A 27,057-nucleotide genomic window follows, 5' to 3' on the forward strand; every position below is an offset into this window, starting at 1 on the left:
CTCATTTTGAAGTTTGATTACAGCTAGATTACAAATATGTGGGGCCAAATTAAAGACACAGGATTTAAAGTTATCTCAAGGGGAAATGGACTAGGCTATGATTATAGGTCCTGCAAAATTTTTGGCGAGAAATGGATTTTTAAAAGCAATTTCTGTAAAATGAATCTTGATGTGAATGGTAGGGGAGAGGGAGTGGGAAAGGGGAGGGTTGCGGGTGGGAGGGAAGTTATGGGGGGGGGAAGCCATTGTAATCCATAAGCTGTACTTTGGAAATTTATATTCATTAAATTAAAGTTAAAAAAAACAATTTCTGTAGAGCAACTGAAAATATAAAAACTAGAAGTTATTCATCTGGAAGCAGTGACAGAATTCAAAGTCCTGTTCATTTACAAGAGAAAAAGCAATTTTATTAGCAACTATTTGCAACATTTTGCTGTATACTAAAAATATAGTAAGATATTTTCTTACTAATCTGAATGTCTTAATAAAATTCTGTTCAGCTCTTTGCTCGTGGCTCTGTGGAAGTCTTTCTTCTTTTACTGGATTGTGAATTGCCTTTACTTTCTTGAACAAAAAATACCCACTCCTTTTCCAAGGGAGATAAATTCTCAGCTTTCTAAAAATTATTTTAGATTATTTTAATCTAGATGCTTACATAAAATCACATTGCTTCAGGCTGATTTTCAGAATGCTGTGGTAATGCTTTGTCTGATAACCCTGGGTGCAAATACTGATAGAAGAGGAGCATAAAACCAATGGATAGCAGGTAAGTTAAGATGAGTTGCACAGCAATTAATGAGTCACAACAATTCAATAAAGTTTTTCTTCCAAAATACCTGAATACTAATACCATTATCACATTTTCTAGGAACCGAAAGATGTAATGTAGGGTTCTATGAATCCGTTTCTGTCTTTTGTCAATTATTTCCTCCTGTGATAACTGCAGTTTCACTGCTGCCCAGCAGGAGAAGTCAATTGCTGCATATAGTAGAGTGATCACGATAAGTGTACATATTGGATAGAATCTCTTTTTTCTGTTGCTGGGAAGATGAGATCCACTTCTCCAAAACTCCATCCATGGTGCCAAAAATGATATGAAATATATGATTAATAAAAATGGCACACTTTTTAGTTTTAGAGATGTGGTAAAAAGTACCAAAGTCACTACTCGTGAGGTAATCTCCAAACTACGCCATAACATGATGCACATGAAATGTACTGGGTGTAACTGAAAATTAGTATTGTCGTACTTGATCTGGATGGTCAGTATATTGCAGAGAATGGCCCCATGAGTAACTGATATCAGAGAAAATGTCATCAACAGTGCTATTAAAAATAAAAACAAAAATGTTAGAGACAGGTTTTGTTAAGTTATAATGATATTCTATTTTAAAGCAGTTATTTTAAGAACTCTCCATATCTACCTCTCATTTATAGATCAGACAATCATTCACTTTGATATATGTTATTAATATTCTAAAATCAGAGGCATAGTAAATATCATGTAAAACAAATTTTACCTGAAAAAACATACTGTAAAGAGATGGTACATGTATATCTACACATAAACACACAAACACATTAACCTCCAAGTGAAAAATGCCACAAATGAAGTTGATTAAATTCAAATATGATAGTATACAAATAATACAATATTAGAAATATTAAAATTTAAAATAATAAAATCATGTGCATTTTGCCTTAAACTATGTTCTTTTTGGATCATTTACTAGAAGGAGAGAGCATCCAACAGAAGGGTAATATAACATAAAAGTTTAATGTTTTAGCAGGAAATAAAAATTAGTTCTGGAGTTAAATTCTAGAAATAGTTGACAAGCGTTACTGATGGAAATACTGGAGGAGAAGAGGAATAAAACTTTCCACAAATTAAAATACATAATTTTCAAGAGTATTTTGATAAATAAAATTTTCCATAAATAACATTTTATTTCAACTTCATTCTTATCCAAATTAGGCAAAAAACACACAGGGTAAAAAGACTTAAATAAGTTGAGTAAATAACTACACTAAGTTCATTTGTAAGAAATAGTAACAATTCTTTCAAATACAAAATTGTCATATTAAAATACCATATTTAAGGGGGCCGGTGCTGTGGCCTACCAGGTAAAGCTACTTTTTGCAGTGCTGGCATCCCATATGGGCACTGGTTCAAATCCCAGCTGCTCCACTTCTGATCCAGCTCTCTGCTATGGCCGGGAGAGCAATGGAAGATGGCCCAAGTCCTTAGGCCCCTGAACCTGTGTGAGAGATCTGAATAAAGGTCCAGACTCCTGGGTTTGGATTGCCACAGCTACAGCCATTGCAGCTGAGGAGTGAATCAGCAGATGAATGCTCTCTCTCTCTCTGCATCTCCTTCTCTCACTGTGTAACTCTTACTTTCAAATAAATATAAATTTTTAAAACAAATAACCATATGTTATTCTTGAATATAAAGTTAAACTGAAAAAAGAGAGACCAAATAGTCTTTCCTCATATAAATTAAAATGAAAAAATAAAATAATTTCTCATTTATACTTTGAGAAAAAGAGAAACTCCAAAACTGGCCGGTGCCATGGCTCATTTGGCTAATCCTCTGCCTGCGGCACCAACACCCCGGGTTCTAGTCCTGGTTGGGGCACTGGGTACTAGTCATGGTTACTTGTCTTCCAGTCCAGCTCTCTGCTGTGGCCTGGGAGGGCAGTGGAGGATGGTCCAAGTACTTGGGTCCCTGCACCCCGATGGGAGACCAGGAGGAAGCACCTGGCTCCTGGCTTTGGATCAGTGCAGCGCCGGCCATAGTGGCCATTAAGGGAGTGAACCAACAGAAGGAAGACCTTTCTCTCTCTCTCTCTCACTGTCTGTAACTCTACCTGTCAAGAAAAAGAAAAAGAACCATGGCCAAACATGGTTAACTTTAAAAATAAAAAAGAAACTCCAAAACTATTAGCATTCTTCAGTATATTTATGAACAGTGATTAAAATAAATGACCTATATTGCATTTAGGAAAGTAAAATTAAACAACAAATTAAGGTTTCTGAAGTTCAAACAAAAAATGAATAAAGAAATTAAAGCAGATCTTTAAAAATTCTAAACTAATTGTGTATATAAATTTGAAAACTATAATAAAGAGGGTATACATTCCTAATATAAAGTTTAAAAAAAATAAGTCAACTAAAGATTACAATGTAGATGGCCAAATAATGTGTAAACACACTAACTTCAGCTACTATGGAATTTGAAAAGCACATATGAAGAATCACATTACCAAAGGTCTGAATGAGAGAAATTTTTGGTGAAAAACCAAAGGAACAATGAAGACTCCTTGAGGAAAATTCTTGAGTAGCCAAGAGTAGAGGAAAAAAAGACACCACTGCAGCCAGTTGTGTGGCAAAGCCAACTGCCAACTGTGAATTGCCATCATAGTACAACAAAGTAAGAATAAATAATGGAATGCCCCACCACTTACAGTTTTAGCTGAGAGGGAATTCCACATTCAATCAACTTTGACTTCAGATGGGGTCTGAGCAACTGAAAGGCTTACAGCAAGAAATGGCCTTGCTTCTTTCCCTCCTCCACTCCTGTAGAGCACCATATTTGTCAGCAAAAGTATAGCACTCTGCTGTTCTGCTTCTACCAGTATTAGAATCAACATGAGGACAAGGCATGATCTTTTTAAGATATGAGAGCAGACTGCAGTAGCCCATGTCATTGGCGATATTGCCTGGAAGAGAACCTTGTAACAACATGGACTGAATCCAGCCTGGAGTGTTAGCAGGGAGTAGGGTGTCCACCTTAACCTGTGAAATAAGAGCACACTGCCTACTACAAGGGCTACCAGAGAACATCAGAAAAGAAGCAGCATCTTTTCTTTCTTCTACTTCTTTTTCTTTTTCTTTTTTTGACAGGCAGTGTGGACAGTGAGAGAGAGAGACAGAGAGAAAGGTCTTCCTTTTCCATTGGTTCATCCCACAGTGGCCACTGCACCTGGTGCGCTGTGGCCGGAGCACCATGCTGATCCAAAGCCAGGAGTCAGGTGCTTCTCCTGGTCTCCCATGGGGTGCAGGGCCCAAGCACTTGGGCCATCCTCCACTGCACTCCCTGGCCACAGCAGAGAGCTGGACAGGAAGAGGAGTGACCAGGACAGAATCTGGCGCCCTGAATGAAACTAGAACCCAGTGTGCCGGTGCCACAAGCAGAGGATTAGCCTAGTGAGTGCAGCACCGGCCAGAAGCAGCATCTTAAAAGGTGAATAAATCCTGCCATGCCTGTATATGTGTGACTAGGGGATTGTGTATGAGGGATAAATACACAGTCCCATTGACTTTGAGTCTGGCCTGGAGGGTTATCAAGTTGCTCCCCATCTCTCCCCTCTATATACCTGGTGCTTGTTACTTAAAGTGCCAAGGCAGAATACTGACAGGCAGTTGGCTCTAGTAACATTTGGTTCTCTCCATGGATGGAATAGCCTATCAGGTCTGAGAGTGGATTTGCTCTTCTCTTGTGACTGTGAAGCCTCATGTGATATAACTGTGGGAATGCTATGGCCATATGAAAGGGCCTGGAGTCTAGCTGGGGCTCTTGAGCAATCACTGTTTCTGGCTTCAGAGACTTTGAGTCCCCAGAGTCCTTGGGGTAGGTCATTGTAGAAGGTCCTGTGCTCACATAGGGGTACTGCCCAGGTCCTTTTTGTGGTTCCTGTGAATGCATGGGTGGGATATGTAACCACTGTGGGCTCAGCCTGGATACTGATAACCTTGGCAGAGAGGAGATGAGATAATAATCATCACTAGCCAATATGATAATACCCTCCCCCAGCTGATAATAAAGATCTGCCATGACCAACAAGGGTACCACCCTGGACTCTAACACCATACCAAAGCACTGACTACAGATCCAAGGTCCCACCCAGCACACACCTCTGAATATTTATTGAATGAGCAAATATTTTATTAAGCCACATAAGCATATTTCAAAGATAAAGCCATCACAGGACAACAAAAACCTGTACTTCAACAAATGCCTAAAATTAAATGTAGAAATATGAGAAACATCAACAAGGAAGATAATGAAACTCTACAAAAGAACACAACACTTCAATGATAAACTGTGATGATAAAAAGAATAATAAAATGCTTTAAAAGAAACTCAAAATAATGATCATAAGATTATTCAAAAGCATTAAGAAGCAAATTGATGAGTTAAAGAAAATTATAAATGACATGGATGAGAATTTCCTATGAGGCAGCATTACTGAAGAGAAATCAAACAAAAAATATTAAAAAGAATAATTCAATGTGTCAAACAAAAAATAGTGGAGATTTTCCACACCAGATTTTATGAGACAGAAGGAAAAACGTCTGAAATAGAAGATAAATCTTCAGAAATATCTCAAGCCAAAAAGCAAAAAAAAAAAAAAAAAAAAAAAGCTTTCAAGTCTAATGGGATATTATCAAATGACCCAGCATACAGGTTGTAGGAGTTCCTAAAGGTGTGAATGGAGAGAATGACTAAAAGGCCTATTCAGTGAAATAGTAACAGAAAAGTACCCCAATTTGGAGAAAGAAAGGGATATCCATGTATAAGAAAAACAGAACTAATAGAGATGACCAGAAAAGATTCTCTGCATGAAACATTATATTCAAAGTTTCAACAGTAAAATATATGGAAAATATTCTAAATAGTGCATGAGAAACATGCCAAAATGCATTAAGAGGATCTGAAATGGACTTACATATGATTTCTCATCAGAAATATTACAGATGGGATGGACTTAATAGACATAGTCCAAGTGTCAAAAGACAAGAAATTCAATCCAGAATGCTGTACCCTGCAAAGCTCTCATTTACTAATGAAGGTAAAATAAATACCTTTTGTAACAAAAAATTGAATTTGTCACCACTATACATCCTTACAAATGATAAGAATAGAACACACAGAAAATCATAATTATGAAAAATGTGAAGGCAGAAAATCTAGTAAAAGTGTAAGGAAATAAAAATCAATCATAATATTTATGGAAAGTGGCAGGGCCATGTCATTAATAACCAACAGTAACCTTGAATGTAAAAGGGCTAAATTCTCCAATTACAAGAAACAGATTGACTGAATGGGTAAAAAAAATAAGATTCTTCAATTTATTGCTTACAAGAAACACAGCTCACCACTAAAGATACACACAAATTGTGGGAATGGAAAAATATATTACATGCTAATAGAAAGAAAAAATGAGCAGATGTAGCCATCCTAATGTCAGAGAAACTATACTTTAACACAAAAACTGTTAAAAGACAAAGACATTATTGTTGTGATTAATGGATCAATTAAATAAGAAGTTACTTATAAATGTATATGCACACAATGTCTGGCTATGTAAAATAAATGTTAATGAATTTAAAGGGAGACATTGACTCTAATGCAATAGTAATGCAGGAATTCAATACCTGGCTTTCATCAATGGACAGATCAACTAAAGAAAAACTTACCAAAAAAAAAAAAAAAATAGAGCTAATCTATAGATCGAATGGGCTTATTAATCAGTGCACAGAACTTCCTCTAGGATAGACCAAATCTTTGTTCATAAAACAAGTTTTAACAAGTTCCACAAAATTGAAATTATAACAAATATCTTTTCTGAACACAATGAACTGACGGTGGAAATTAACAACTTAAGGAACTCTGGAAAGTATGCAAACAAATGAAGAATGAATAACATGCCATTGAATGAATAGTGGATAAAAGAAGAGATCAAAGGTAAAATGAAAAGTTCTGGAAACAAATAAGATGGCATCACAACATACTAAGCAGTATAAATATGAAAGTTTATAACAACTGGTGGCTACTGTAAGAAATTGGAAAGGCATCAAGTGAATGATGCCTACAATGCATCTCAAGGACTCAGAAAAACAAGAACAAACCCAGTAAGTTTAGTAGGAAAAAAGAAATACTTAATAACTGAGAGAGATAAATGAAATTGAGACCAAATGTTTGATACAAAAAGTCAGTGAAATGAAAGATTTTTTTCTTGCCATGGGACTCCAAATCCCATTAAGTTGGCAGGTACCAATGCCATCTTACTAGTCAAAGTAATCAGTGTAAGTTCTTAACTAATCAAAAAGATAGGATTGTCAAAGTAATCACATAAATAAGACCAAATGTCTGCTAATAATAATTTACAGAATTAAAAAGGATAGAATGGTCCAACATGAGAAGCAGGATACATAACAGACTCTTAGAATTGACAAATGCCCTAAACATCACTCTGGCCTCAGGGTGAGCCCTTAAGGCATTCAGATCTGGCTAAAAGAGCCCATTAAAAGTATTTCAGGCATGGAAAACCTAGACATTCAGGGAAAAAAAATTAAAATGACCTAAATGAAAGATCTCTGTGAGTGAGATCCCAGTGGAAAGAACGGGTCATCAAAGAAGGAGATACCTTTCTCTGAAGGGAGGAGAGAACTTCCACTTTGACTATGGCCTTGTCTAAATAAGATCAGAGTCAGTGAACTCAAGAGGCTTCCATAGCCTTGGCAGCTCATGACAAGAGCCTAGGGTGATTACTGACACCATAAATAAGAGTGTCAATTGTTAAATCAACAACAGGAGTCACTGTACACTTACTCCCCATGTAGGATCTCTGTCCTTAATGTGTTGTACTATGAGAATTAATGGCAAAAATAGTACTCAAACAGTACTTTATACTTTGTGTTTCTGTGTGGGTTCAAACTGTTGAAATCTTTACGTACAGAGTTGATCATGTGTATGTAAAGATAGTTAAAATGAATCTTAATGAAGAATTGGATGGGAAAAGGATTAGGAGATGGGATGGCTTGCTGGTGGGAGTTTGGTTAAGGGGGGAGGAACCACTGTAATCCAAAAGTTGTACTTTGGAAATTTATATTCATTAAATAAAAGTTTTCTGTGATGAAAAGAAAAGCTGTTTTTTGAAAAAAATAGAAACACCATCATTGATCCATCTCTCCAAAAAGGGGAAAGATCCAAATAATTAAAATCAGAGATGAAAAGGAAATGTTACAATAGATACCACTGAAATAAAGAATTACCAGGAATTATTACAATGAACTATATGCAAACAAATTGAAAAATCTAGTAGAAATGGACAGATTCCTGAACACATACAATCACCAAAATTGAGCTATGAAGACTGAGAAAACCTAAAAATACCAATAAAAAAGACATAGATTGAATCAGTATTAAACATCCTCCTGACATAGAAAAGTAGACCAAATGGCTTCAATGTTGAACTTGTATAAACTTTAAAACAAGAACTAATTCTAATTCTTAACATACAGGTTAAAACAAATTTGAGAGAATCTTTCTAAACTACTTTTCTGAGATCAGTGTCTTCTTAATTCCAAAAACAGAAAAAGATATAACATAGAAGAGAACTATAGGTCAGTATCTATAATGGATATAGATATAAAAATTCTCAACAAAATACTAGCTAGTTGAATCCAACAACATGTCAGAAATACCATTTACCTGGAATTCGTCCATGGTATGTAGGAAGGTTTCAAACATGCAAAACCACTGAGAAAGAAAATTGGTAGAAACTCAACAACAATGAAATGAACAACTCAGTTCAGTTAAGAAGTGGGCCAAAGACCAAAACAGACATTTTTCTTTTTTTCTTTAAAGATTTAATTATTTACTTGAAATTTCAAGTTCCACAGAGAGAGGAGAGGCAAAGAGGGGTTGTGAGGGATCTTTCATTTGCTGATTCACTCTCTAATTGGCCACAATGGCTGGAACTGAACTGATCCAAAGCCAGGAGCTTCTTCCATGTCTCCCACATGAGTATAAGAGGCCCAAGGACTTGGGCCATCTTCTACTGTTTTCCCAGGCCTAAGCAAGAGCTGCATCAGAAGTGGAGCAGCTGGGACTCAAACTAGCACCCATATGGGATGCCAACACTACAGGAAGTAGTTTTACCCACTATGACACAGCACCAGTCCCTAAACAGATATTTTTCAAAAGAGGAAATCCAAATGGCCAACAGACACATGAAAAAATACTCAGGATTACTAGGTATCTGGGAAATGCAAACCAAAACCACAATATGGTTTCACCTCAACCCCGTTAGAATGGCGTACATACAGAAATCAACAAACAACAAATGAACAAATGCTGGTGAAGATGTGGGAGAAAAGGTACTATAATTCGCTGTTGGTAGGAATGTAAACTTGTAAAGCCATTATGGTAGAGAATATGGAGATTCCTCAGAAATCTTAATATAGACCTACCATGTTTCCCAGCCATTACACTCCTTGGAATTTATCTCAAGAAAAAAAAATCAGATTATGAAAGAGTGATCTGCACTTCCATGTTTATTGTGGCTCAATTCACAATAGCTAAGACATGGAATCAACCTAAATGCCTGTCAACTGAACACTGGATAGAAATTACAGGATATTTATATCATGGGATACTACACAGTGATAAAAAATGGAATCTGGCAATCTACAACAAGTTGGATTAATCTGGAAAACATTATACTTAGTGAAATAAGACAGTCCCAAAGGGGCAAACACAATATGTTCTCTCTCATTAATGATAACTAACAGTGCACCTAAAATGTAATCTATAGAAGTGAAATTGACACATTGAGAAGCAATGACCTTGAACACTCCTTGTACTGACTGTTGAGGAGGAGTTATTTTTTATTTTATATATGGGAACTCTTTACTTAACACAGAATCAATCACAGGTGTACAAAATTAATTGAAAATAGATCTTAGCAAAAAGTAAGAGTGAGAATAAGATAGGGAGGAGATAAGAGGTGGAAGTGTGGATGGGAGGGTGGGCACAGTTAGAAGAATCACCATGTTCCTAAAGTAGTAATTATTAAATGTAGGAAACTTATAACTGTAAAGATGTATAGTTCTGCATACATTCCTATGGACTTACTTCTAAGGTTTCAATTAAAAACTTGACACGAGATGCCAAATACCTGTAAATAGGGGCAGAGAAGCAATGAGAATAAAGGGGAAAAAATAAAAGAAAAAAGTGAAAGATGAGTATATAGCAGTGGGATGCTCTGAGTCATGCAGGGAAAAATGGATAATCAAAGAGTAGAGAGGATACAACCAGGGGGTGGAATCATGAATAGATCATGTGGAGTGGCCCTGGAGTCTGCCATAGATTGCTCAGGTCCACATTGCATGAAGTAGAGAGGAGCCTGAAGTGCTGAGAAGGAATGGTGCAGACCCAGAAAGCAGATAGTCACTGCTCTCTCAGCAAATGAAGTAAGAGGTTGCTAGCCAACAAAGATGCAGACACTGATGAGTGGTGAAGTCTGGTGAACAGTGCTCAGAGCTCTAAGTGGGAAGGAGAAATTCTGGAGGATGGGCAGAAAGGACAAACATGCCACCATCCTCTCCATATTGATTATTTACATTTTTGAGTGTAGGCAGTGGGCTGCCACTTTTGCCTCCCAAGTAAAAATTCGTCATGTGGGGGCCACCTCACAACACATGGCACTAGGGAACAAGAACCACAACAATTCAGAGTGACCTCCCCTCACCATGCAGGTTGTACAACAACAAATAAAACTAAATACTATAAGTCCAAGCTCATTTTAGGAACAAAGGAGCAGGAAGCCCAGCCCCAGAAGCCAAACTTAGTACACCAAATCCCTGGCACCTGCCTCCATAAGGACCCAGATATAACAAAGCTCCAGGAGATGGAGCTGCATGCTTACACTGGCAACTGGCACAGGTATATAGCAGTTCATAGCAGAGGGAAATCAACTCAAAATAAAACCAATCAGAAACCAAAGAGAAATGCTAAAGAACAAAAGAAAAATCCAGAACAAGAATAAGGAAAAACCTTTCAACTTGCCAATGGATCAATCTAAATCTTCAATAATGGAAACTGAAGAAGAAATTGAGACTATACCAGAAAAGGAATTCAGAAAATTAATAATCAGATTACCTAGAAGTAATCAGAAACAAATTCAAGATCTGAATGAAAAGCACTCCCAAGAAATTGAGATTCTAAAGAGAAGCCAAAATGAAATACTGGAAATGAAAACTTCAATTGACTAGATAAAAATGCCATGTATCCTCTCAGAAATAGAATAGATGAAATAGAAGAGCACATATCAGAACTAGAAGACAAACTCCCAGAAATAATACAGTCAGCACAAACACAAGAAGAAATTAGTAAACTAATAATCACAGTCGGAGGTTTAAAGATTCTATGAAGGAATCCAACATATGGATCCTAGCAGTTCCAGAAGGTGTGGAAAGAGAAAACAGATTAGGACTTCTTAAAGTAATTATATCAGAAAACTTTCTCAATAGGCAGATTGAAAGAGACATATAAGTACAAGAAATACAGAGAACTCCTAACATACATGACCAGAAAATAAATTTACCATGACACATTGTGACAACACTCAGCTCAGTGAAACACAAAGAACAGATCTTACAATGTGCCAGAGAGAAATGACAAATCACATTCAGAGGTAATCCAATTGACTCATCCTGGACTTCTCATCACGAACCCCATAGGCAAGGAGACAATGGCAAGATATATTCCAAATCCTAACAGAAAAAATGGTAAACCCAGATTAATGAACCCTGAAAAACTATCATTTATGAATGAAGGAGAACTAAGGATTTTACACAACAAACAAAAATTGAGGCTGGCGCCGTGGCTCAATAGGCTAATCCTCCGCCTTGCGGTGCCGGCACACCGAGTTCTGGTCCTGGTTGGGGTGCCGGATTCTGTCCCGGTTGCCCCTCTTCCAGGCCAGCTCTCTGCTGTGGCCCAGGAGTACAGTGGAGGATGGCCCAAGTACGTGGGCCCTGCACCCCATGGAAGACCAGGAGAAGCACCTGGCTCCTGCCATTGGATCAGCGCGGTGTGCCGGCCGCAGCGCACTGGCCACGGCAGCCATTGGAGGGTGAACCAACGGCAAAGGAAGACCTTTCTCTCTCTCTCTCTCTCTCTCACTGTCCACTCTGCCTGTCAAAAAAAAATTGAAAGAATTTGTATCTTCATATCCAACTCTAAAACACTGGCTCAAGGATATACTACACACAGAAACAGAAACTTCACTGCAAAAGAAATGAACAGAGAAAATGATCAAATATGAGTATAAATGAAATAAAAAGTAACATAAAATAATACTTAAGGAAACATGGCAGGGAAAACACAGTATTTAACAATAGTCACACTGAATGTAAATCATTTCTACTCCCTAGTTAAAAGACACAGATTATCTGAATAAATTAAAAAAAATCTATCTGCTGACTGCAAGAAACACACATATCAACAAAGATGCATGCAGACTGAAAGTGAAAGCATGGAAAAAGATATTCCATGACAACAGAAACCAAAAAATAGCTGGTATGGCCATCCTAATATCAGAAAAAATATAATTTAACACAAAAACTATTGAAAGAGATAAAGAAGGGCACTATATAATAATTAAAAGTTCAATTATACATGAAGATTTCACCATATATATATGTATATGCATCTAATTATTGGGCAGCTGGCTATTTGAAAAGGAATAGTAAGGGATTTAAAGGTAAATATAGACTCAAATGCAATAGTAACAGGGGACTTCAATACCCCATTTTCAGCAATGGACAGATAAACCAGACAGAAAATCAACAAAGAAACAATAGTACTAATTGACACCACAGACCAAATAGACCCAGCAGATATCTATAGAACATTCCACCCTACAGCAACAGCTTACACATGTTTCTCCCAGTGCATGGAACTTTCTCTAGGATTGATCATATACTAGGCAATAAAGGGAGTCAGAAATTCAAAAAATCAAAATCATACCATACATCTTCTCAGACTACAATACAATGAAAGTGGAAATCAACAACTCAGGAATCTGCATATGTACACACATGGAAAATGAGCAATATGTTTCTGAATGAGCAGTGGGTCATAGAATAAATCAAAAGAGAAATAAAAAAAATTCTGGAAACAAATGAAAACAACCATACAACATACCAAAATTTGGAGAATACTACAAAAGAAGTGTTAAGAGAAAGTATAAAGCAACTGCTGTCTACATCAAGAAACTGGAAAGGTTCCAAATAAATGACTATATTTGCACCTCAAGGATCTAAATAAACAGCAGCAAAACAAACCCAAAACAGAAGAAGAAAACAAATAATTAAAAGTAGGGAAGAAATCAACAATTTAAAACAAACAAAAAAACAAAAAATAAAACAGATCAGCAAAACAAAAAGCTGGTATTTTGAAAATAAAAATTGACACAACATTTACAAAATAACTAAGAAAAAGAGAGAAGATCATATCAAATCATAAAAATATAGAAAACCTAAACAGACCCAAAACCAAGTCAGAAATTGAATCAGTAATAAAGTTCTTCCAACAAAGAAGATCCCAGGAGCATATGGATTCACTGCTAAATTCTACCAGACATTTAAAGAAGAATTAACTCCATTCTTCTCAAACCATTCAGAACAATTGATATAGAGGGAATCCTCCCAAATTCTTCCTAGGAAGCCAGAATCACTTAATTCCTAAACCTGAAAAAGATGCAGCATTGAAAGAGAATTACAGACCAATGTCCCTGATGAACATAGACGCAAAAATCCTCAATAAAATTCTCGCCAATAGAATGCAACAACACATCAGAAAGATCATCCACCCAGACCAAGTGGGATTTATTCCTGGTATGCAGGGATGGTTCAATGTTCGCAAATCAATCAATGTGATAACCACATTAACAGACTGCAGAAGAAAAACCATATGATTATCTCAATAGATGCAGAGAAAGCATTTGACAAAATCAACACCCTTTCATGATGAAAACTCTAAGCAAACTGGGTATTGAGGAACATTCCTCAATACAATCAAGACAATTTTTTGCAAAGCCATTCCTGCATCATATGGAATGGGGAAAATTTGGAGGCATTTCCACTGAAATCCAGTACCAGACTGGGGTATCTGTTCTCACCAATAGTATTAAATATGGTCCTGGAAGTTTTAGCCAGAGCCATCAGGCAAGAAAAAGAAATCAAAGAGATATAAATTGCGAAGGAATAAGTCAAACTATCACTATTTGCGGATGACATGATTCTATATATAGGGGATGCAAAAGACACTAAGAAACTACTGGAACTCATAGAAGAGTTAGGGCTGGCAAGTGGCATGGTGAATAAAGTAGCCAGTAGCAGTGCTGGCATCTTATATGGGTGCCAATTCAAGTCCCAGATGCTCCACTTCCTGTCCAGCTCTCTATTATGACCTGGAGAAGCAGTACAAAATGGCCAAGATCTTGGGCCCCTGCACACAAATTTGATGTCTAGAGGAAGCTTCTGGCTTCTGGCTTTGGATTGTTGCAGTTCCAGCCATTGATGCCATCTGGGGAGTGAACCAGAGGATGGAATACCTCTCTCTCTCTCTGCCTCTCCTCTATGTGTGTAACTCTGAATTTAAAATAAATAATTATTTAAGAAAAAGAGTTTGGAAATATTAGGGTACAATACAAATAAATTAACAGCCTTTGTTTACATAGACAATGCCATGGCTGAGAAAGAATTTCTAAGATCAATGCATTCACAACAATCACAAATAATATCAAGCACCTTGGATTAAAGTTTACATAGGCTGTAAGATCTCTATGATGAGAATTGCGAACATCAAGGAAAGAAATAAGATACAAGAAAATGGAAAATCTGCCATTTCATGGATTGGAAGAATCAGTATCATCAAAATGTCCATACATTGAAAAGCATTTACGGATTCAATGCTATACCAATCACAATTCTAAAGGCATTTTTCTCAGATCTGGAAAAAATGATGATGAAATTCATATTTAGGGCCAGTGCCACAGCTCACTAGGCTAATCCTCCACCTGCAGTGCTGGCACCCTGGGTTCTAGTCCTGGTTGGGGCACTGGATTCTGTCCCAGTTGCCCCTCTTCCAGTCCAGCTCTCAGCTGTGGCCCGGGAGTGCAGTGGAGGATGGCCCAAGTGCTTGGGCCCTGCACTCGCATGGGAGACTAGGAGGAAGCACCTGGCTCCTGGCTTCAGATTGGCACAGCATGCCATAGAGGCCATCTGGGGGGTGAACCAATGGAAAAGGATGACCATTCTCTCTTTCTCTTTCTCTCTCTCTCTCTCTCTCTCTCTCTCTCTCTACCCCTAACTCAGCCTTCCAAAAAAATTCTTATTTAGGAACAAGAGACCTCGAATAGCTAAAGCAATCTTATACAACAAAAACAAAGCTTGAGGTATCACAATACCAGAATTCAAGACATACTACTGAGCAGTTATAATCTATTTATTTTTTTTTATTTTTATTTTTTTAATTTTTTGACAGGCAGAGTGGACAGTGAGAGAGAGAGACAGAGAGAAAGGTCTTCCTTTGCCGTTGGTTCACCCTCCAATGGCCGCCGTGGCCGGCGCACTGCGGCCGGCGCACCGCGCTGATCCAATGGCAGGAGCCAGGAGCCAGGTGCTTTTCCTGGTCTCCCATGGGGTGCAGGGCCCAAGCACCTGGGCCATCCTCCACTGCACTCCCTGGCCACAGCAGAGAGCTGGGCTGGAAGAGGGGCAACCGGGACAGAATCCGGCGCCACAACCGGGACTAGAACCTGGTGTGCCGGCACCGCTAGGCGGAGGATTAGCCTAGTGAGCTGCGGCGCCGGCCAAGTAGTTATAATCTAAACACCCTGGTTTTGGTACATAAACAGATGGAGAGACCAATGGAACAGAATAGAAACATCAGAAATCAATCCAAACATCTACAGCCAACTTATATATATATATATATATATATTTTTTTTTTGACAGGCAGAGTGGACAGTGAGAGAGAGAGAGACAGAGAGAAAGGTCTTCCTTTGCCGTTGGTTCACCCTCCAATGGCCGCCGCGGCCGGCGCGCTGCGGCCGGCGCACCGCGCTGATCCGATGGCAGGAGCCAGGAGCCAGGTGCTTTTCCTGGTCTCCCATGGGGTGCAGGGCCCAAGCACCTGGGCCATCCTCCACTGCACTCCCTGGCCACAGCAGAGGGCTGGCCTGGAAGAGGGGCAACCGGGACAGAATCCGGCGCCCCGACCGGGACTAGAACCCGGTGTGCCGGCGCCGCTAGGCGGAGGATTAGCCTAGTGAGCCGCGGCGCCGGCTAGCCAACTTATATTTGACCAAGGAGCTAAAACCAAGCCCTGGAACAGGGAAAGCCTCTTCAACAAATGGTGCTGTGAAAAAGATTTCCACATGTAGAAGTATGAAGCAAGACCCCTCCCTACCTTACACCTTACACCAAAATTGCAAGAAGACAAATGTCATATGTCCTACCTGATTTGTGAGAACAGCATGCCTAAAATGAAAGTTATAGAAGTGAAATTGACACTTTTAGAATCAATATCTTGAATAAGCCTTGTCCTGACCATCAAGGGACACTTTATTATTGTTACTTTTTATTTTGTATATCCTTTTCTTTCTTTTATTTTTTCTTCTTCATACTATATGTTGAACTTTTTACATAACATAGAGTTAATCATATGTAAACTAACTAAATGGGAAAAATATCCAAGTAAAAAATAAGAGGGATAATAAGAGAGAAAGTCTATAACTGTAAAGCTGTATAGTTCTACATACAGTCCTACAGACTTATATCTAAGGGTATAGCCTAAAAACTTGTCATGGGACTCCAAACCCATTAAAGTAGGTATTATAAAAGCCATCTTAACTGTTAAAATGATCATATTAAATGTTAAATTCAACATATAAATAGGTGTTAGTGTAAAAAATGATCATATAAATGACATCAAGTGCCTGCTAACAATAATAGAGAGAATTAAAAAGGAGGGAATGTCCATATGGGAAGAAGTCCACACAGCAGATTCCCAGAATTAAATTTCCTATAAATAATGCTCTGACCTCAGAATCAACCCTTAAGGCTTCCTGGTCTGGCTGAAAGGGCTGTGAGAGCATTTCAGGCATGGAAAGCGAAGACTCTGACAAAAAATATCCTATAAGAAGGATCTCTGCGAGCCCTCAGGGGAAAAAGGGGGCCATAAGTGAAGGATGTATTTTTCTCTGAATGGAGGAGAGACTTCCACTTTGTTTAAGTTGTATCCAAATACTTACAGAGTCTATGGTTTCAAAAGGCTTTTTAACCTTGGCAGCCATGGGTGATCACTGGTGTCATAAATAAGAGTCTTCATTATTAAAAGAACAATGCAAGTCCTTATTCCCCATGTAAAAACTCCATCCTTAATGAACTGTGCTATGAGAATCAACTGCAAATTTTGTTCTCAAATTGTACTCAATATGCTCTGTGTGTGTGGGGTGGGTGGGTGCAAACTGTTGAAATCTGTACTTAACATGGAGTTTGTCCTCTCTATATATAATCAAACTAAAAATGAACCATAATGAAAAAGTAGACGAGAAAGAGAAATGGAGGTCAGATGGGAATAGGGGTGGGAGGGTGGGTATGGGGGGAAAGAACCACTATATTTCTAAAGTTCTACCTATGAAAAATGCATTCATTAAATAAAAATTTAAAAAAAGCTTTTCAAATGTTAAGTGATCATATTGATACAATTAAGTGTTAAAGTGACCATATAGATAGTATTAAGTGTTAAAGAGATCATACAAATATGATTAAGTGTTTGGTAATCATAATAGGATTCAAAAGGCATGAATACTCCAACATGGGAAGCAGTCCTCACAGTTAGCTCTTAGAGAAACAATGCTTAACGTAGCACTCTGATCTCAGAATCAGCCCTAAATAATGCATTTTGTTATGGCTGAAAAGCCCACCAAGAGCACTGCAAGCATAGAAAGCCAAGACATTGGAGGAGAAATGTCTTTCATGAAGGATTTGTGGGATAGACTCTTATGGAAAAAAGTAGTCATTATAGAAGGATATACTTTTCTCTGAAGGTAGGAGAGAACTTCCACTTTACTTATGGCCTACTCTAAATACTGAAGGAGATTGTAGATACAGAAGTCTTCCATAGCCTAGACAGTTCATGTCAAGAACCTAAGTGATCACTGATGTCATACATAAGAGTGTTAATTGTTAAATAAACAACAGGAGTCACTGTGCACTAATTTTCCATGCAGGACCTCTTTCCTCAAAGAATTGTATTATGAGAGCTAATAGTGAAACTTTGTCTTAAAGACTTACTTTATTTCTGTATTTAGTAGATGATATTCTTATATCTCATAAGTTTTAGATAGCCTAAGTGTCCAATGCCATTGCTTGTTTCCTAAGTTGTTTCTACAATTAATGATAAACTTGTTCTCAAGGGAAAGAAGTATATTGTCACAAAAATTCAAAAGAAAAACAAGAGAAGCTGGGGAGGAAAAGTGAGAATGATGGAGTAAGAGAGGATGGGGTGGGAAGGGTATTATATTCTTAAAACTATATGGGAACTGACACTGTGATACAGTAGGTTAATCCTCCACATGTGGCACTAGCACCACATATGGGTGCTGGTTCTAGTCTTCCACTTCTGATCCAGCTCTCTGCTATGGCCTGGGAAAGTGGTAGAGGATGGCCCAAGTGTTTGGGCCCCTGTACCCACAAGATAGACCTGAAGGAAGCCCCTATCTCCTGTATTTGAATTGGCTCAGCTCCAGCCATTGTAGCCAATTGGGGAGTGAACCAGAGGAAGGAAGACCTTTCTCTCTCCATGTCTCCCTCTCACTGTCTATAACTCTACTTTCAAATAAATAAATAAATAAATAATCTTATTTAAAAAGCTGTATTTTAGATATGTGAAATTTGATCCACTTATATAAATTTTAAAATTTAATTAAAATTATGCAGATCCCTAAATGTGATACATCACATTGTAAATTTGAATAAAAATACCACATAATTATCTCAATAGATGCAGAGAAATTATTTGATAAAATAAACATCATTTCATGATAAAAACTTTAAATAAATTGGGTACAAAGGAGCATTCCTTATAACAACCAAGGCAATACACAGGAAACCCAAAGCCAGCACCTTATTGAATGATAAAAAGCTGGATGTATTTCTACTGACATCTGGAACCAGAAAAGAATGCCAATTTCAACAATTCCTATTCATTAAGTCCTGGAAGTTTTAGCCAGAACCATTAGGTAAGAAAAATAAATCAAAATTATACAAATCAGAAAGGTAAAGTCAAATTATCCCTGTTTACAGATGACAAGATCCTATCTATAAGGTAACAAAATGATTCCACTAAAATACCATGGGAACTCATAAAAAAGTTCAATAAAGTTGCACGATATAAAATTAGCTAAGAAAACTCAATAGCCTTTGTATATACAGACAATGTGTTGCCTGAGAAAGAACTTGTGAGATCAATACCATTCACAGACTCTACAAAAAATTTAAGTATTAATGTATGCTAAACTGATCTTCTGTATATAAAGAGAATTGAAAATGAATCCGCATGTGAATGGAAGGGGAGAGGGAACAGGAAAGGGGAGGGTTGCAGGTGGGAGGGACGTTATGGGGGGGAAGCCAATGTAACCCATAAGCCGTACTTTGGAAATTTATATTCATTAAATAAAAGTTAAAAAAAAAGAATAAAAAAAATTTAAATACTTGGAATAAATTTGATCAAGTAGGTGAATATCTACAGTGAAAACTATATAAAATTAAAGAAAAATAAGACACAAAAATGAAAAAACCTTTCATCTTTATGGAATTTAAGAATTAAAATAATCAAAATGTCCATACTACTCAAAGTAATTTATAGATTCAGTGATTCCAATAAAAATACCAACAATGTTATTCTCAGAGTTAGAAGAAGTGATGCTAAAATTCACAAGGAAACACAAAACACAAGAGATCTTGAATATCTAAATCAATTTTAAATAACAAAATAAAATAGAGGCAACACAACTCCAGATATCATGATATACAACTTGGCAAAAAAAAAAAAAAAAGCCTGACACTGGCACAAAAATAGATGTTTAGAAAAATGGACTAGAATAGAAATCCCAGAAATCAATCCACACATCTACAACCAATTATTTTTTGACAAAGGAGTTAAAATCAATTCCTAGAGAAAGTACAGTCTCTTCAATAGATGTTCCTGAAAAAATTGAATCTCTGAATGCAAAAGTATGAAACAAGACTCCTACCGTATAGGTTACACAAAAATCTACTCAAAATGGATCAAAGACCCAAATCAAATCAAATCATATCAAATCAAATCAAATACCTAATAACATCAAATTACTAAAGAATATTGGAGAAACTCTTCAAGAATTTGGCATAGGAAAAGACTTCTTGGAAACACCTCAGAAGCATAGTCAGTCAAAGCAAAAATAAGCAAATGGGATTATATCAAATTAAGAAGCTTCTATACTCCAAGTAAACAAAGTGAAGGGACAACCAACATAATGGGAGAAATATTTACAAAACCCTGCAACTTATAAAGGATGAATATCTAGGATCTATAGAGTTAAGAAACTGAACAACAACAAAATAAGCAATCCAGTTAAGAAATGGGCAAAGGAGTTGTTGAATAGGCAGTTTTCAGGAAAGAAAATTTAATTGGCCAACAGACACACACACATACACACACACAAAATGTTCAGGATCACTAGCCATCAGGAAACTGCAAATAAAAACCACAATGAGGTTTCTACCTCATCCCGGTCTAAATGGGGTGAAATAAATAAAAAACAGTAAATGTGATGAAGCTGTGAGAGAAGGGTACTCTAATCCACTTTTGTAATGTAGACTGACACAGTTATGTGAAACTATGAAGATTCTCCAAAAATCCGAAAATAGAGCCACCATGTGACTCAGCCATTCCAATCCTAGGAATTAACCCAAATGAAATTATATTGGCAGGTAAGTTATCTCTATGCAGGTTTGTTGCAGCTCAATTTATAATAACTAAAATATAGAATCAACATTGATGTCCATTACCCATTGACTGGGTGAAGGAAATGTGATATATACATAATATGGAATAGCACTCAGTCATGAAAAATGAATGAAGTACTATCTTTTGCACCAAAATATATGCACCTGGAAACCAATATTATTAGTAGAGTTAGCCAATCCTCAAATACAAAGCATTTGTTTTCCTTGATCTATGGTAACTAATAGTGTACAAATAATGTAATGTATTTGAACTAAATTCAATATTGAGATTTGATTACTGTTACGGTCTTTGTCTCTGCTGTTGAGGAATAGTATCTTTTCTTCTTTTTCATACCAGTTGTTGAATTCTTTACTTAGTAGAGAGTTAAGCTTTATGATTGTAAAATAAACTAAAAGTACATAATTGTAAAAATTAGACTGAAAAAATAAGAAAAACAAGGGAGTGTGGGACTAATTACTCTTGGAAGAATGGCTTTCAGCCGGCACCATGGCTCAATAGGCTAATCCTCCACCTTGCGGTGCCGGCACATTGGGTTTTAGTCCTGGTCGGGTTGCCGGATTCTGTCCTGGTTGCTCCTCTTCCAGGCCAGCTCTCTGCTGTGGCCCAGGAGTGCAGTGCAGGATGGCCCAGGTGTTTGGGCCCTGCACCGCATGGAAGACCAGGAGAAGCACCTTGTTCCTGGCTTCGGATCAGCGTGGTGCGCCGGCCGCAGTGGCCACTGGGGAGTGAACCAATGGAAAAAGGAAGACCTTCCTCTCTGTCTCTCTCACTGTCCACTCTGCCTATAAAAAAAAAAAAAAGAAAAGAAAAAAAAAAAGAATGGCTTTCAACATTAAATAACTCAACTTACCTCTACCAAGAGGCCATTCTCTTATAGTGAAGGTGATATATAACTGGGCAATTAATTGTGGAACAGAACCAAAAAAGGCCTGGATCACTGCCATGCATTTGAAAGCTTTGCACTGCATAAAGATACTGTACATTGAGAGAACTGTCTCTTTTTCCAGCATTATATTTCTTCCATTATTAAACTGAGTCTCTTTCTTCTCTTGGTTTATTTTCTTTGCCAATTTATAATAACTTACAATGATCTGTAAACACCTGTTAGAATAAAGAAACACATAATTTTAACATTTCTTTTAAAAATTTGATGGGAAGTCTCTATATGACAAAAATACGCATTGATTTTAAATTTCTTTGAACCAAAACAAACTTACCTTTTAATTTCATTTTTTCTTGAGGCTATTTAAGTAGAAGATAAGTTTATTTTTGTGCAAAATTCTTAAAATTTACATGTTTTTTCCGCTATTTGCATTTTATATAAACTTTTTCAGACATTTATTTTCACTACTCACAGATTATGTTTTCTAAAATTGTCAGTGACTTTGCTTAGTTGTTCCTTAGTTGTCTTTTTTCTTGTTATTTATCTGTAAGTCCTTTCCTTCACATAGGATAAATAGTGAATCAAACCTAAATTATCTCAGGTGATAACCGAAAAATCCCTTTTCACTGAATTTGATTTTTTCCATTAATGATACTTAAATTGGCCTTATATTGCAGTATTCATTTTTCTGTAATTATCAATATATCCTTGAAATCAAAATTTAGAATTAATTCAAATTAACTCTTTTTAGATTAATAGTCTATAAAAACAGCTTACTCTTGAAGGAAGACCCCTACCTTACACCTTACACAAAAATCCACTCAACATGGATTAAAGACCTAAATTTATGATGTGACAACATCAAATTATTACAGAACATTGGAGAAACCCTAAAAGATATTGGCACAGGCAAAGACTTCTTGGAAAAACCCTGGAGGAATAGGCAGTCAAAGCAAAAATTAACAACTGGGATTGCATCAAATTGGGAAGTTTCTGTATTGCAAAAGAAGCAGCCAGGAATGTGAAGAGGCAACTGACAGAATGGGAAAAAATATGTGCAAACTATGCAACTGATAAAGGATTAATAACCAGAATCTACAAAGATATTGAGAAACTCCACAACAACAAAACAAACAGCCCATGTAAGAGATGGGCCAGGGACCTCAAGAGACATTTTTCAAAAGAGGAAATCCAAATGGCCAAAAGGCACATGAAAAAATGTTCAAGATCACTAGCAATCAGGGAAATGCAAATCAAAACCACAATGAGGTTTCACCTCACCCCGGTTAGATGGCTCACATTTAGAAATCTACCAACAATAGATGCTGGTGAGGATGTGGGGAAAAAGGGACACTAACCCACTGTTGGTGGGAATGCAAACTGGTCAAGCCTCTATGGAAGTCAGTCTGGAGATTCCTCAGAAACCTGAATATAACCCTACCATTCGACCCAGCCATCCCACTCCTTAGAATTTACCCTGGGGAAATTAAATTGGCAAACAAACAAGCGGTCTGCGCCTTAAAGTTTACTGCAGCTCAATTCACAATAGCTAAGACCTGGAACCAACCCAAATGCCCATCAACAGTAGACTGGATAAAGAAATTATGGGTAAGCCAGTCCCAAAGGGACAAATACCATATGTTCTCCCTGATCGGTGACAACTGACTCAACACCAAAAAGGAAACCTCCTGAAGTGAAATGGACACTATGAGAAATGGTGACTTGATCAGCATAGCCCTGACTGCTAATGGACAACTTAATACATTATCCCTCATAGTATTTTTTTTGTCTGTTCTACTTAATATGACTGCTTTAATTCTGTAATTATCACACAGTTATTCTTAAGTGTTGAAAATTAACTGAAATGTGATCCCTGTTAAACATAAGAGTGGGAATAAGAGAGGGAAGAGATGTATAATTTGGGGCATGCTCGGGCTGACTTGCCCCAATTGGTAGAGTTGGAAACATACCAGGGGATTCCAATTCAATCCCATCAAGGTGGCATGTGCCAATGCCATCTCACTATTCCAAGTGATCAATTTGAGTTCACAATTGATCATAATGAAAGGACTAAGAGTCAAAGGGAGCACATAAACAAGTCTAGTATCTGCTAACACTAACCGATAGAATAAATAAAGGGGAGAGTGATCCAACATGGGAAGTGAGATACTCAGCAGACTCATAGAATGGCGGAGTCCTAAATAGCACTCTGGCCTCAGAATCAGCCCTAAAGGCACTCGGATCTGACTGAAAAGCCCATGAGAGTATTTCACGCATGGAAAGCCAAGACACTCTGGCAAAAAGATCTCTGTGAGTGAGATCCCAGTGGAAAGAACAGGTCTTCAAAGAGGGAGGTGCCTTTCTCTGAAGGGAGGAGAGAACCTCCACTTTGACTATGACCGTGTCTAAACAAGATAAGAGTCGGAGAACTCAAGGGGCTTCCATAGCCTTGGAAACTCATGACTGGTGCATAGGGAGATTACTGATGCCATAAACAGGAGTGTCAATTTGTAAAGTCAACAACAGGAGTCACTGTGCACTTACTCCTCATGTAGGATCTCTGTCCTTAATGTGCTGTACACTGAGGCTTAATGCTATAACGAGTACTCAAACAGTATATTTCACTTTGTGTTTCTATGGGGGTGCAAACGATTGAAATCTTTACTTAATGTACACTAAACTGATCTTCTGTAAAAAAAAAAAAAGAAATTATCAATTCCCAACTTGACTCTCACTGGGATTAAACATGACAATAGGTCTGATCTGATTTCATCATCATTTAAAAAAATCATCTATTATTTTTCACTTTATGTTTCTGTGTGGGAGCAAACTGTTGAAATCCTTACTTAAGGTATACTAAGCTGATCTTCTGTATATTAAGATAATCGAAAATGAATCTTGATGTGAATGGAAGGGGAGAGGGAGTGGGAAAGGGGAGGGTTGTGGGTGGGAGGGACGGTATGGGGGGGGGAAGCCATTGTAACCCATGAGTCGTACTTTGGAAATTTATATTCATTAAATAAAAGATAAAAAAAAGAAATTATGGGACATGTACTCTATAGAATACTATACAGCAGTAAAAAAAAAAAAACAATGGAATCTGGTCATTTGCAACAAAATGGAGGAATCTGGAAAACATCATGCTGAATTAAGGCAGTCCCAAAGGGACAAATATCATATGTTCTCCCTGATCAGTGACAACTAACCAAGCACAAAAAAGGAAACCTGTTGAAGTGAAAGGGACACTATGAGAAACAGTGACTTGATCAGCACTTGTCCTGACTGTTGGTGTACAATTTAATACTTTATCCCTTTTAGTATTTTTTGTTCTACTTAATACCACTGCTTGAACTCTTTAATTAACACGCAATTATTCTTAGGTGTTTATATTTAACTGAAAAGTGATCCCTGTTAAATCTGAGTGAGAATAAGAGAGGGAGGAGATGTACAGTTCGGCACATCTTACGTGCCAGGGGATTCCAATTCAATCTCATCAAGGGGGCATGTACCAATGCCATCTCACTAGTTCAAGTGATCAATTTCAGTTCATAATTGATCATAATGAAAGGACTAAGAGTCAAAGGGATCACATAAACAAGACTAGTGTTTGTTAATACTAACTGATAGAATAAAAAAGGGAGAGGATGATCCAACATGGGAAGTGGGATACACAGCAGACTCATAGAATGGCAGATGTCCTAAATATCACTCTGGCCTCAAAATCAGCCCTAAAGATATTCAGATTTGGCTGAAGAGCCCATGAGAATATTGCAGGCATGGAAAGCCAAGACACTCTGGCAAAAGAAAAAAATCAAAAACAAAAACAAAACCTAAATGAAAGATCTCTCTGAATGAGATCCCAGTGGAAAGAACGGGTCATCAAAGAAGGAGGTACGTTTCTCTGAAGGGAGGAAAGAACTTCCACTGTGACTATGGCCTTGTCTAAATAAGATCAGAGTTGGCAAACTCGAGGCTTCCATAGTCTTGGCAACTCATGACAAGAGCCTAGGGTGATTACTGACGCCATAAATAAGAGTGTCAATTGTTAAATCAACAACAGGAGTCACTGTACACTTACTCCCCATGTAGGATCTCTGTCCTTAATTTGTAGTAGTATGTGAATTAATGCTATAACTAGTACTCAAACAGTACTTTATACTATGTGTTTCTGTGTGGGTGCAAACTGTTGAAATCTTTAGTTAGTATATTCTAAATTGATCTTTGGTATATAAAGATAATTGAAAATGAATCTTGATGTGATTGGAATGTGAGAGGGAGTGGGATATGGGATGGTTGCAGGTGGGAGGGAAGTTATGGCGGGGGGAGAAGCCACTGCAATCCAAAAGTTGTACTATGGAAATTTATATTTATTAAATAAAAGTTTTTAAAAAACAGCTTATTAACAGATGAAATAAAGTGATTTTTTAAACTTCATATTAGTACTCCAAGTTTCAGCTACTATTTCAAGGATGTAACTCTGCCTTTCAATTGAATAAATTAATATATCTTTTTTAAAAATGTATAAAGAGGATAAACAATTAAATAATTGTTCTTATTGTACTTTTATAACCTACCATTATCTTATTACCAAAGACAATCATACTGAAGCTTTGGAAGTATGTAAATAACAAAACTAAAAGGGAAACATTTAATTAGAGAAACAAAAATTGTTTACATGTTAATCTCATTAATCTTCTATTTATGTTTATCTCTTATAAACAGCAAAGGAAATCATTTCTTAGTGTCACTTACCTCACAATAGGTCCTAAAAGAAGAATGTGCAAAAAAAGGAACACAGCCTTACTTCTGGTTGAGTCTTTGTTGAAAAACATCAAGGCAATTTGATCCAAAATTGCTCCCACAATAATTATGCCAATGGTAAATGACATCCAGAATTTGTCATTATTCTTTCGATACATTTCAAACATATACAAAGCAGAGGCAGCTTCACCACAATAGACAGCAATTGAGAATAAAATGCTAAATGGAAAGTTTATATGGGGTTTATACCCTTGGGTTATTACTTTTTCTAAAGATGGAACACCACTTGTAATTTCTCCATCAGGCTCTTCAAACTCTGTTCGCATTCTTGAGGTCCTGTTATCTCAAATTCTTCTTATGAATTAATCCAATGAAGTTTGGTATTTATTCCAAATAGCAAGAAACAAGACTGTACAATTCAATATTCATGGAAAATGTTAACAGGTAAATATCCATCACTGGTGACAATTTAATTCTACATTTGGTTAAATATATATTGAAACATATCTAATTGGATATGATGATGATCTAGATGATC

The 27,057-nt window shown here is 37.1% G+C and overlaps 1 protein-coding gene across 1 annotated transcript; it reads right to left on the bottom strand.

Moving 5' to 3' along the window:
• Positions 1 to 521: 521 nt before the first annotated feature.
• Positions 522 to 26,845, bottom strand: XKR3 (XK related 3). The gene is made up of 3 exons (XM_089325142.1): positions 26,511 to 26,845; positions 21,726 to 21,976; positions 522 to 1,326 (listed from the first exon to the last, which is right to left on the bottom strand). The coding sequence occupies exons 1-3, from the start codon at positions 26,843 to 26,845 to the stop codon at positions 662 to 664; spliced, it is 1,251 nt and encodes a 416-aa protein (XP_089181268.1). The 3' UTR covers positions 522 to 661.
• Between the last annotated feature and the right edge of the window lie 212 nt (positions 26,846 to 27,057).

This window comes from Oryctolagus cuniculus, chromosome Y (genome assembly GCF_051225735.1).
Source record: "Oryctolagus cuniculus isolate XC-2025 breed Fujian yellow rabbit chromosome Y, ASM5122573v1, whole genome shotgun sequence".
Classification (NCBI taxonomy): Eukaryota; Metazoa; Chordata; class Mammalia; order Lagomorpha; family Leporidae; genus Oryctolagus; species Oryctolagus cuniculus.